Source organism: Miniopterus natalensis, chromosome 14 (genome assembly GCF_054644295.1).
Source record: "Miniopterus natalensis isolate mMinNat1 chromosome 14, mMinNat1.hap1, whole genome shotgun sequence".
NCBI lineage: Eukaryota > Metazoa > Chordata > Mammalia > Chiroptera > Miniopteridae > Miniopterus > Miniopterus natalensis.
In genome coordinates, this window is record NC_142094.1 from 19,514,041 (window position 1) to 19,527,926 (window position 13,886).

At 34.7% G+C, this 13,886-nt stretch overlaps 1 protein-coding gene across 4 annotated transcripts in view; it reads right to left on the reverse strand.

Moving 5' to 3' along the window:
• Positions 1-13,886, reverse strand: part of ADK (adenosine kinase) — a 404,427-nt gene that overhangs the window by 361,801 nt on the left and 28,740 nt on the right. For all 4 annotated transcript variants that reach the window (XM_087824314.1, XM_087824312.1, XM_016224045.2 and 1 more), the window contains exon 2: positions 7,532-7,606. In XM_087824314.1, the coding sequence (XP_087680440.1) occupies positions 7,532-7,606 (75 nt within the window). The remainder of the gene's footprint in view (positions 1-7,531; positions 7,607-13,886) is intronic.

Below are 13,886 nucleotides of genomic sequence, written 5' to 3' on the forward strand. Positions count from 1 at the left end.
GGAAGCAGGCAAGGATAGCCTGATTTTGATCAAATTACCAAAAGGAAGATTTTACTCTCCTAATTCACACAGTACACCTCCAGGTCCTCAACAATAAATTTTAAGATCCATTCTGAACTATTCTCTAGGCAAATGAGTTCTCTAATCTCTAACAAGCTTCAAAGTAATCACTCTTCCTACAGTATTTCTTTCTCTGATCTAATTTCCCCCTACCCAAACCAGATAACCTTTCATCAGATCTCAATTACCTTTATTCTTTTTCATCTTTGCTGGGTTTTTCTCAGTTTTATCTTCCATATCTTTACCCTGACTCTTGCGCACACATAGAAATCTAGCCTATGCAAAAAACCGCAAGGTCTGAGGACAGAGTACTCAAGACTGTTCTCACTTCTAACACCAGCTGCAAGTTCATGGGGTTCCCAAAACCACCTTCAGGTTCAATAATTCACTGGAAGGGCTCACAGAAAGCTATTATACTGAAAGTTATTATACTCAAGGTTACAGATTACAAGGAAAGGATACAAGTCAAAATCAGACAAGGGAAGAGACATACAGGGCAGTGAGTCTGCCAGTTCCAAATGCAAAGCTTCTAGGATGCATTACTACTCTCTTGGCATCAACATGGCACACTGTTGATATGTGACAATATGGTATAGAGTACTGCCAACCAGGGAAGCTCAATGCGCTTCAGTGTCCAGAGTTTTTACTGAAGCTTCATTATCTAGGCATGGTTAATCTATTGTTTTGCCCAAGTGGTTTAATCATGTCTCCAGGTTGACTGATACCATATGACCCAAAGCCTCACTCTAAATGACATAACTGGTCACACTATTGGGTGTGGCTAACTCTGTCCTAAACAAAAAAGATACCTCTACATGTATGATATAGATTACCTCCCAGAAGCCAAGAGCAAAGGCAAGACCTCTCTTTGAGCAAGGCCAATTCTTCACACATGCCTATGTGTATGTTTGTTTGTTTACATGTCTATAAATATACTGGTGTGCATGTATGTGCTTTTCTTTATTCATAAACTAATCTAGATCTTCATTTTTCATAGAACTCTCCCTTATAAATACCCACTTTACTCAATTTTAGTTAGATTAATAGCTATATGAAATGCCACTACAATAACCTATTGTTGTTAATTATCTATCTTGCTGCCTAAAAGAATAATATTCTAATTTTAAAATTAAAATATCGATTTAGTTTGCAAATTAGAAAAAGGGCACTATTAGAGAGAGATGATTTGTTCTTCCAGGCAACTTAAATACCTTTCCAAAGCTCATAAACTACAACCAAACTCCATATGTATAGATGATTATTTGTTTGTGTGTTTTTTGGTGTGTTGTTTTTTTTAAATATATCTTTATTGATTTCAGAGAGAGGAAAGGAGAGGGAGAGGGAGAGAGAGAGAGAGAGAGAAACATCAATGATGAGAGAGTCATTAATGGGCTGCCTCCTGCAGGCCCCCGACTGGGGATCGAGCCCAGAACCTGGGCATGTGCACTGACCAGGAATCGAACGCTGACCGCTTGGATCCTAGGTCGACGCTCAACTGCTGAGCCACACCCAGCCGGGCAGATGATTATTTGTAAGAGAATAAAAACTTTACCAAACACCTTTTAAAAACGTGTACCACGCCCAGCCGAGCATGGCTCAGCAGTTGAGCATCAACCTAGGATCCAGATAGGGGTTCGATTCCTGGTCAGGGCACATGCCCGGATTGCGGACTAGGCAGCTGATCAATGACTCTCTCACCATTGATGTTTCTATCTCTCTCTCCCCTCCTCCTTTCCTCTCTCTGAAATCAATAAAGATATATTTTTTAAAAATAAAATAAAAATAAAAATGTGTACCAGAAATAGTACACACCTATAATTGTAAAAATTATATATAAACTAAAACAACTGTTTAAAGTTCACTTTGAATGTAGGCATACTATAAATTAGAATTACAAATGCAAAGGTAAATATACTATCAGGATTATAATCCTTACTAATGAAATGGAGCTGTTTTTCATGGAAACAGTTAAATGTTTAAATGTAGATTTATAACTATATATAGCTCTCATTTTCACTTAGTATGTCCTGGTCTGCCAACCTTACTGCTGTTGGCAGAACAGAAGATATAGAGTCTTTTGAATCTCTTTATCACATTTAACTTAGTCTCTGAACATTCGATGTTTTATATTAATAAACTTCAAAGAGAAAAACTTAGGAGAAAGTAGAGAGAGAGCTATACCTCAATTTTCTACCATGTCTTTCCCAAAATGATACAAAGCACACCCTATTTTTAAGTTGGGCTTTGTTTCCTAAAGACATGATTAGATAGGTGTTCTGCTTTTATATCCGTTTCTTAGATTCAAACATGAACATAGTCCCTAAAAAGAAATACAGCAAAAAAGGATAGTGGTAGCTCTCAAACTTTTTTCTGTCTGAATTTACCAGAGAGAAAACACATACAGCCCAATCAGCGGAAGATGAGGAAGCAGGAGGAAGCACCAGGAAGGGCCTTCTGTGTCCTGAAGCTAGCCCCCACCAAGAAAACCTGAGTGAGTGAAAAACCCTAAGATTGAAAGTCTGAGACCTGTGTTATTATCCCGATTCTGCCATTAATTAGTTTTGAAGTGGGCAAGCCATTAATTTCTCTAAGGACAAACTACCTATGCCGCAGGGTTACTATGTGGATCCAAAAAGGTAATACATGAAGTGTCCAGCGCGTTACTTACTACACAATAAATACTCATCCCCTCTTCCTTTGAATGCTTCCACCCCTTTAAATGAATGATTCAATCAGTTCAAAATGGAGGGGATGAGGGGAAGGGGCAGCTCTAAGTGTTTTGAAACACTTTGAAATTAGGAAAAAGTATAATAAAAACAAACACATGTAACACTTTAGAATGTGGTTACAATATTCATCTGGATGTAGTTTTCACTTAAACTTTTCAATCAATGAACATGTAAGCCCTCAAAGATTAGTTCAAAACTTTTCTTATATAAAAACTTAAATTTAATTTACATACATTATTGAATAAATATTGACAGCAACAGGTGGCAAGTTAAGCAGGAAGAGGAGGGGAGGGAGGGAGAGCAGAAGAGCTGGGAGAGGACAAGAGCACTCTCCTTAACTAACGCTGCAGAGCTGATTATGGAAGACGTGCCTCGTGCAAGACAATAAAATCCCGCAGTGGCATTTCCACCATGGCAATGGGAAAACGCTATTGTTATTTAGGTTTATAATTTAATATCAGAACATAAGTAAAATGTATTAATACATTACAGATAACTATTATGATATCAGCAACAGCAGTAGTGTAATAAAATAAAATTTGGGCCTTTTATATGAGACTGAATCAAACACTGTTTATTCAAACGTGTTTTTCCCCTGGAGATTAGGGTAACACCGAATTTCAGGCCTTAAGGTCCTTGAAGAGATTGTGAAGTCCACAAACAGCCCAGTCGTAAGTGAAATGCCTACCCAATGTCGCACAGGTAGTTGGTGCCAAGCTAGAACTTGCAACACAGCAGGGTGAAAATAAATTATTCCATAAGTACTCGCAACTAAGACTGCCTTCAGAGAATTAAACAAATAAAATTCCTAGAAATCTACAAACATTACCACATAGTCCAAAGAATCCTAAAAGCGTCCTGCAAAATTGTATAGAATTGGCAGAATCAGGTAGACAGCATGCATATGGTAATATTTTAAATCAGTTTAATTGCAATTAAAAAATAAAGGTTGATTAAAACAAACTAGAGAGGAAGAAAAGGGAGGCCAAAAGGGTTAATCACCATAACACTGTTTCATATTAAAGCTGAAATTTAAGAGGCTTACAAAGAAACAGATTAAGAGTAAACCACAGGGTTAGAATGAAAATAATAGCACAAGTACAAGGATTATGAAAATAATATTTTAAATTCTCGCTAGTAAACTAGAGGATTAAACCTCAATTAGTAAAAGCTGAGGGAAAAAGAATTAAACTAGATTTAAACCTAACAAATAGAGTTATACTCCTTGTATTCTTTAATTTTTCTCTTTATGGTTTTATTTTTTTAAAAGTTGATAATGACTCCAAATGACTAGCCACATATTTTCATTAAAGGAATTTTTTATAATTTGGTGAAAGTGCTAAGTCTCTCAACTGGAAGCCGTCCTAACGGAACCACGTTCTGTGTCCTTTCCTTACATTAAAGGAACGTCTATCCTTTGCCTCTCCAATCAAGCACCTTTATGAAAATCACACTTAGCAATATGTATCAGTGTATTATTTAGAAACAGACAGATACTGGGGAAAATCAGCTAATAGGAATTAAAAATGGTTTCTTCTGGAAAAACAGCACTGATGGGGAATGGGGTAAATGCAAGGACAGAGGATGCAACAAAGGACCAACATTTTTCCTTAAAAACCTTTAATACTAGTTTCTTTTTTAACTAGTACTAGTTTTATATTGATCATTTTCTATTTGAAATGCCAAATACATTTTTAAAAAACAGAATCAAAATAACATAAATATTTTATCAGAAGAATTTTAAGTCATTCTCATAGTGTAAGATACTAATAAGTATATATTTAATTCATTTTTTATAGTACCTAGAAAACCATTCCTGGATAATTCACACAGTTCAGATGCAAAACACTTATCTAAACATGGTCTGAAATATAAGCTAAACACAGTCTAAGAGAAACATTTTCAAGTGTATTTTGAAAGAAATGGTCAGAAATATAAGGGAAGTATCTATCTTTTATGAATAGGGTGGAAAAGTTTGCTTTTTAATCTCCAAATAATAACTGTAAAAATCATGGTTAAAAATTTAAAATCTCCCAAAATAAAAATGAAAAATAGAACTTCATTTGGACATTCAGGATCAGCAGCTAATAAAAAAAAGAAACTATTTGAGCGCCCAGTGGTGTCAGCACACAGCTGCTAGATGATAATCATTCTGATCACATTTGCATGAACTTTTAAAAACAAACATCCGAAACATAGTGTAGAGTGAAAACAAAACAAATTACCTAAGACTAAACACAGTATTATCCCACAAATACAACCATGTATCTCTAGGTTGCATATGCTAAGTAGGATATGCCTGGAGGCACATCTTATCAAAATAGTTAACACTGGTTACACAACATATTTTATCAAAAGAGTAACAGTGGTTACACATGATAATATTTCAAATTTTGCACTTTCTCTTTGTATTTTTATATGGTATTTGACTTTTAAGGTTTAATATCCAAAATATATAAAGAACTCATAAAACTCAACACCAAACAAACAACCCAATTAAAAAATGGGCAGAGGACCTGAACAGACATACAAATAGCCAACAGATATATGAAAGATGTTCAACTTCACTAGCTATTAGGGAAATGCAAATCAAAAAAACAATGAGATACCACCTCACACCTGTTAGAATGGCTATTACCAATGAAACAAGTAATCACAAGGGTTGGAGAGGTTGTGGAGAAAAGGGAACCCTCATTCACCGCTGGTGGGAATGCAGACTGGTGCAGCCACTATGGAAAACAGTCTGGTGGTTCAATCACCATAGAGTAAAAGACCCAGCAATCCCACTTCTGAGTATTTATTTTGTATCCTGTTACTTTGCTGAATTCATTTATCAGTTCTAGTAGTTTTTTGGTGGAATCTTTAGGGTTCTGTATATACAGTATCATGTCATCTGCGAACAGGGCAATTTTACTTCTTCCTTCCCAATATGGATGCTTTTTGATTCTTCGTCTTGTTCGATTGCTGTGCTAGGACTTCCTGTGCCATGTCGAATAAGAGTGGGGAAAGTGGACATCCCTGTCTTGTTCCTGATCTTGAGGGAAACACTTTTAGATCTTGCCCTTTGAGTATGATGTTGGCTTTGAGTTTGTCATATGTGGCCTTTATTATGTTGTGTTCCCTCTATTCCTGCTTTGCTGAGAGCTTTTATCATAAGTGGATGCTAGATTTTATCAAATGCTTTTCTGCATCTATTGATATGATTGTGATTTTTATCATTCATTTTGTGTATGTGGTGTATCACGTTTACTGATTTGTAGATATTGTAATTACCTTGCATTCCCAGAATAAATCCCATTTGATCATGGTATATGATCTTTTTAATGTATTGCTGGATCTGGCTTGCTAACCTTTTGTTTAGGATTTTAGCATTTGTGTTCATCAGGGATATTGGCCTATAATTTTCTTTCTTTGTGGTGCCTTTATCTGGTTTTGGAATTAGAATAATGCTGGCCTTGTAAAAGGAGCGTGGTAGTCTTCCCTCCTCTTAAATCTTTTGGAATAGTTTGAGGACAGGTGTTAGTTCTTCTTTGAATGTTTGATTAAATTCGCCTGTGAAGCCATCTGGTCCAGAACTTATTGTTTGGAGTTGTTTGATTACTGCTTCAATTTTACTAGTTGTAATCTGTCTATTGATTCTTTGATTCTTCCTGATTCAATTTTGGAAGAGTTCATGTTTCTAGGAATTTATCCATTTCATTCAGATTGTCCAATTTGTTGGCATATAGATGTTCATAATGTTTTCTTATAATCCTTTGTATTTCTATGGTGTCAGTTGTTACTTCTCCTCTTTTGTTTCTAATTTTATTCATTTGGGTCCTCTCTCAATTTTTCTTGATGAGTCTGGTTAAAGGTTTGTCAGTCTTGGTTTCAATGACCTTTTGTATTGTTTCTTTAGACTCTATTTCATTTATTTCTGCTCTGATCTTTATTTCCTTTCTTCTATTCACTTTGGGCTTTGTCTGTCATTCTTTTTCTAGTTCTTTTAAGTGTGAAGTTAGATTGTTTGAGATGTTTCTTGTTCCTTGAGGTAGGTCTGTAATGCTATGAATTTTCCTCTTAGGACTGCTCTCACTGTGCCCCATAGGTTTTGGGTTGTTGTATTCTCATTTTCATTTGTTTCAAGGTAGCTTTTTATTTCTTCCTTGATCTTGTTGTTAATCCATTCATTATTTAGGAGCATATCACTTAGCCTCCATATCTTCGTGTGTTTTTCAGTTTTTTCCTTGTGATTGATTTCTAGTTTCATACCCTTATGGTCAGAGAAGATGCTTGATATGATTTCAATCTTCTTAAATTTATTAAGATTTGTTTTGTGTCCTAACATGTGGTCGGTCTATTCTAGAAAATGTTCCATGTACACTTGAAAAGAATGTATATTTTGCTGCTTTTGGGTGAAATGCTCCACTGACAGTAATTTTCAAATTTGGGGGATTTTTTAATTTGGAAAATTGGGAATTAAATCATTAGATATATCATATATACTTCTTCCTTGCAAAGAATAAAAAAATTAATTTTAAGTGAAAATAACAATAGGAATGAACAAATGTACCAAGTTTTCCCAGGGAAAATTGTGGTCAATTACTCAATAAATAACAATAGTGCCCTTGCAATTAACAGGTTTTAGTTACCTGAGTTTTTCTCTATTTGAAGGTGTTACACAGTAAATTCAATTCTAGAGTTTTCATCAGTTTCTCTTTAGATACGTTTCGCTTAGAACATATGAAGAGTTTAATACTTACTTATCAAGGAAATCCTTATCCACTGTAGCAGAGATGTCAAGAAGAGGATTTCCCATTCCAAAGAGAATATTTTCACTAAAAAAATACAAAACAAAATAAAAGCACAAGTTAGAAATACTTCTGAAAATAAGCTGATGTGTAAAATACACACAAATATAAATATCTTTACCTCGTCTTGAAAATAAACCTAACATACTAGTTAAATAAACCTTTGATTTGCCTATTACATGTAGGACAACAACTTAGAGGTAGCACAAATCCATTTATTTAGAAAGTATGTTGACATTTGACTTTTTTTTTTTTTTTGAGAGAGAGAGGAAGGGAGGAGAAAGACTTCGATGAGAGAGAAATCGATCAGGTACCTCCTGCATGCCCCCTACTGGGGACAGAGCCCACATACCAGGCATGTGCCCTGACCAGGAATCAAACCAGTGACCTCTTGGCGCATGGGACAACACTCAACCACTGAGCACACTGGCCAGGAAGCATGCTGACTTTTAAATTGGATGAAATAAAATGTAACAAGAACCCAGATCATGTCGTTTTTTTCCCTAATACTCAACAGCAAATGGCTAAATCTAATTAATTTTTTTTAAGATCTCTTACAACAAAGTTTTATATTCAATAAACATAATAATTAACTCTAACTAGTAAGACACCCAACTACTGAAAGTTATTAGAGAGCATGGAGGAAGTCCTGGAGGAGTGGAGAACGTGGAAGCTTGTGTCCCCACCTACCCCCATACCTTGCTGTAATATGATTTACAATAAGAAATATATAGTTAGGTGACTATTGCGCAATCTTTTAGAAAACCATATGAAATGTTATTCAGAGCTTCTTGTCTAAAGGACAAAAGAAGAAGAATTTATACATTCACTATTGTCCTGCATTCCAAGAAGTATGCAGCACGGTCCCTGATGAGAGATGCTGTCAAGTTGCAATGGTTCAAAGCCTATAAAGAACCTATTGCAGCAACAATGCCTGAGTAAGTGTAAGAGGTCTGAACAATGGAATTTAAAGTAGCACATAAAAGGTGTCTTCATACAACCAGTTAAGTAAAAACTATACAGTTATTTATAAAAGCAAATGACTTTAAACTACTCATGTCGTTTTCCTCTCCATCACTGCACAAAACTGAGAAACTACTGTATGACTTTATTTGTAATGTGACAGATGAACTCTGTTAAAACACTAATTCTTTAAAATGGCTAGTTTCTTAAATAAAAACACATATAAACTAGAGTCCAGGCCAGTAAATACTAAGATATGTATTACTCCTCTTAAATGATGAAGGCACTATGTAAGTAAGCATTTATTTTTATCTTGTTTTACTAGATGTGAACAACATGGGGTCTACTATGGCCAAAAACTATGACTGACCCATGCTGGAATTACTAATTTTGTTGCAAACATTAGCACTGTCTTTTTCCTTGAATAGATGCTAGGATAAAATATTCTGAATGGCTTTTTTTTGGGGGGGGGTCCATAATTTTTTTAAGTCTCATAATTCACGGCTCCAGCCAACATAAACCCATACTATATTACTTTTTTGGATACCTAACAAATCGTATGCACTGACATAGATATTAGAGTAAAAGTTCCAGAGAAAAACTTTTCTTATCTATTGGTATATTAATGTTGATTAGCTCTCTGGACATTAGAAATGTTTAGTTACACTTATGGTGGTAAATACTAATAATGAGTGTCCTTAACTCTTATGCCAATCATCCTCCCTTTAAATCCAGAAACTTCAGCTTCATATATGATTCTTCTCTATCAACAACCATCCTACTAATAACTCCATCTTCTTGGTGGGGGCATGCGATGTCCAAAAGAGGTTTTGCAAAGTTCTGCATGTTCCTGATTATCTAGAGTGCTATGTACATTTGCCCAAGGCTATGGATATGACAGAGACCAGAAAAGGCTCTAAGCAATCACTTCTGAGCATGGGGTCCTGCACAAGCAGGAAATGCAGACTAAGGCAGAGTTGTAAGCCTGGTGGAGAGTTGAAGATACACCTCAATAAGCACGCAGAGTCTCTCAGCAAAGATTGGCAGACAGTAACAAGTATTAGCAATAATGTAATCTTCACACATTGCTATCGGAAATGTAAAATGATGCAACCAGCTTGGAAAGAAGTTTGGCAGTTCCTCAAAAAAGGAAACATAACATTACCATTTGACCCAGCAATTCTACTCCTAAGCATATAGGAGTATGAAGAAGAGAGAAATCCAGGAGAAATGAAGACATGTGACATGATAAAAACTTAAACATGAATGTTTATAACAGTATTCATAATAAACAAAAAGTAGAAATAAAAATAAGCATAAACTGATGAATGGGTGAATAAAAAGTGATGTATACATACAAAAGAATATTATTTAGCCATAAGAAGAAAACATTGATACATGCAACAACACAGATGAGCTTTGAAAACCCTTAGCCAAATATTATGATTCCACTTTTGAAATGTCCAGAATATGCCAAGTTCACAGAGACAAAGTAGATTAGTGGTTGACTGCTAATAGATATGAGGGTTCATTTGGGGATGATTAAAATGTTCTGGAATTAGCGGTGATGGTTGCACAACCTTGCAAAGAAACTAAAAATCACAGCGCTGTACATATAAAATGGTAGATTTTATGGTATGTGAGTTATATATTAATTAAATAATAGTAATTAGCCATAATTCGGTACATAAAACAAACTATTTGACCTAAATGGTATTTATAGACCACTACCCCCATCAACTGCCATATTCATCTATTTAATGAAAGACATGCAAAACATCTACACTGAAAACCTCAAAGTATTGTTGAGTGAAATTAAAGACTTCAAAAACACGTATGTAATATTCACCAAAATACACCATATAGGCTAGGCCATAAAACTAACCTCAGTAGATATCAAAGAAATGAAATCATAAGCAATATATTCTCTGTATATATGTGTTTATATACATCCATCCATATATATATACTCACACACAGTTCAAAAGAAAAGAAAAGCAAGTGGCTTATAATCACATCATCAGCCATCATGGAGCTACATACTAAAACCACAAGGAAATATAACTACACACGCACAAGAATGGGGAAAATAAAAAATGCCAAACATTGTCAAGAAGGTGGAATAACTGGAACACTAACACCACCAATTGTGGGAATTCTAATGTGTTTAGTTTTCCTTTTTGGAAAACAGTTTGGTGACTTCTCAAGTTAAATATATGTATCTATCTTAGGACGGCAATTCCATGCCTAGGTATTTACCCAAGCCCACACAAAGGCTTATACAAACATGTTCATAGCAGCTTTATTTATAGTAACCAAAAACTAGAAATAACCCAAAGTCCATCAACAGGAGAACTGTTGCTATTTCCATACAATGGAATATTACTCAACAATGAATATAAACAAACTACTGATACATCAAAATGGATGAATCTCAAAATTATTAAACAATAATCACATAAAAGTAATCAGACACAAAGAGTATTTGCTGTATGATTCTATTTATATAAAGTTCTAGAATAGGCAAAACAAATTTCTACTGAGAGAAGCCAGAAAATGGTTGCCTGGGTGGGGCAGGAAGTGGGATGGATTAAAGAGAGGCAGGAGATAATTTTCTGGGGAGACGAACATGTTTGGTATGTTGACCTGGTAGTATCTACACAAATTTTTTCCCCAAAATTCAGTGAACTTGGGATCTGTGATTTTACTACTATACGTAAATTATGTTGTTGGCATTTTTTCATCTAAGTGAACAGACTAGGGAAATATTTGTGTCCCTTAGACTATATCTAAGGCCAATCTTTCCATTTGTATTCTAGATCCTATGCCTTCTTGTATACTCAAGGAAATGATCTCGTCCCTCTGTACAGTATCATCTATTTTTCACTTTCTATTAGATCACTCTTTTCAACATACAAATATGTTGAAATTTCAGCCCCTCTCAACTCCACATATATCTCCAACTACTATTATCCTTGCTTCTCATTTCAGTAAAACACTTATAAAAGATTGTCTATACTCTGTTAAATAGCAATTTCCCCTTAACTAGATAAAATTATTCATTTTAAATTAAATTTTCAGGAGCACATGCATGACATAATGACTCATACATAGCAATTTGCAGCTAGAAGACATTTTTATATGTTATCAACTTTAAATCTTCACAATAACTCTATCGGTTAGGTATTGCTATTATCTCCATTTAACAGAAATAAGAGGTTCAGAAAGGTTTTCTAACCTGTCAAAGGTCAGAAAACAAATAAATGATTCCTAACTTCAAAGCACGTGATTTCTTATTCAATATACTACATTTAGACACTTAGAGAACTCTCTTAAAACAATAAAAATGTCTCACCAATAAAAAGTATCTAAAAAATATATATAGGGTGTCCCAAAAAAATGTATACACACTTTGAATGATTATAAAGTCAATGTTTATTAACATACAGTTCATTTTCAAAATTTAAAAGAATCTACAGAAATGAATAATTTTTTTGTCAATGCCTGTTTTCAAACTGATGACCATTCTGGTCCAGGCACTGCTGATAATACTAAGCAATGGAATCGCAAACATCAAGAATCATTTCATCCAGTATTTGTGTGCCCTCAATTCGTTGACTATTGTCAGTTTTGTACCATAAACTTTATCTTTTATGTATCGCCACAAAAAAAAGTCTAGTGGCACTTTAGGATAAATTTTCTTCGTTCAAAGCTTAGTCTGGCTTCTCCCATTATTTCAAATCAGTTAAACCTGAAAAGGAGTGAAAATTAAGTGAGTTATCAGCTGTTGAACTGTGTATACATTTTGGGGGTACACTATATATAATTATCTACTGGGACATATCATATGGTCATCCTATTTATAAGCTGACTTTGCTATTTGAAAATAAGAATCCATACTTATAGTTTATTACAGGTTTTTTTTTAAGAGTGAACATTTGTTCTAATTCCAAGTAACATGCCAGTCTTCACATTTTGGGAGGAGATTGAGGGCTAAAGGCTATTAGGAGAGACCCAATTCTGAATTTGGTCATATACACCTGGATACTGGTGCTGCTAAAAATTTATCTTCAGAATATTAGTAGCTTATTGCTGAACTGATAAAGTAAATGTCTGAAACTGAGTGTTCCATTAACTAAGCAGTGTTATGACTTATAGGAGTTGACCAGGGGAAAGAAAAGTCATTCCACTGAACAAAGACCAGATGTTGTATAGTAATGTGACTTATACTAGAAAAATATCTAAATAAATATAGTTTAAAAAATGTTAAAATTCAAGGGGAGAAAAATAAAGTGATAAATATACTACAGCCGGTAAAAAATTTAAAACTCCAAAGAGAACATTTTTTTGTTCAGCATTTCAGATGAATAAACGTTACCTAACAATTATAATAATCGATCACTTTAGATAAATATTTCTAGTGCATGCCACCCCCAACCCAAACACAGTCTGATTACTGAGTCTGCCATTCACAGGCAGAGAAATAATTTTCCATGAGGTATCAGGTATATGGTTATAGGTCTCTAAGGGGTATTTAGAAGATATCATCAGTAGTTTAAACTCTTCACTATCTAGGAGGGTATTACAGTATTTCTTTTTTTTATAACAATTTAAAACCAAGTAGGTATGAAGAGGTAAAAAGACATGATTATTAACCAATGTTACAAGAAAGGATTAACATTCAGTCTAGACAATCGTATTGGTTCTGTTTTATCTTTGACAGTTCTGCTTAATGTAGCAATACTGTGGCTGGAAAGATTTGGAGTTAGAAAACCTTGTATGCTTTTCAAACAAAGGTGACCTATTTATAAATATGAGCATTAACAGCTGACAACATTGCACAGTTCTATAAGAGAAAGATTCCTGTTTTAGTTCTTCAAAACACGGTATTTCATAAACAAAACAATTTCATTGTATTTAAAAGCTCATTTGCCTAAGAAATCCCATACATAAAAGTTTGTGCAATAAACTGAAATTTACATTTCTTATCAAAGACACAAGTCCTGAAATGAGCCTGAAATTTCTGTTTAAAGGCTCTAAAGAAACCAGCTCAACACAGTAAGGCAGTATCAATCTTAGCCAGATTTTAGTCTCCACATGAATGTTCTCCATCTCAGTGGCTTGGCAGATCTTGTTGGATGCACCTCAAAGTCTTGAGTGTTAGGAGAAAAATACCCCAGGACCCCACCCACAGCCCACATAAATTTTCCAATGGAGGCCAACCCACAGAAGTGGTTCCAGAATCATGTAGGACACAGTAATGTCGAGTCCCAGAATAGTCTTTGACCAAATCTGACCTGTCTGGGTAGGCCAAAGAATAGGGCTCCTCAGCTGTATAGCAAAC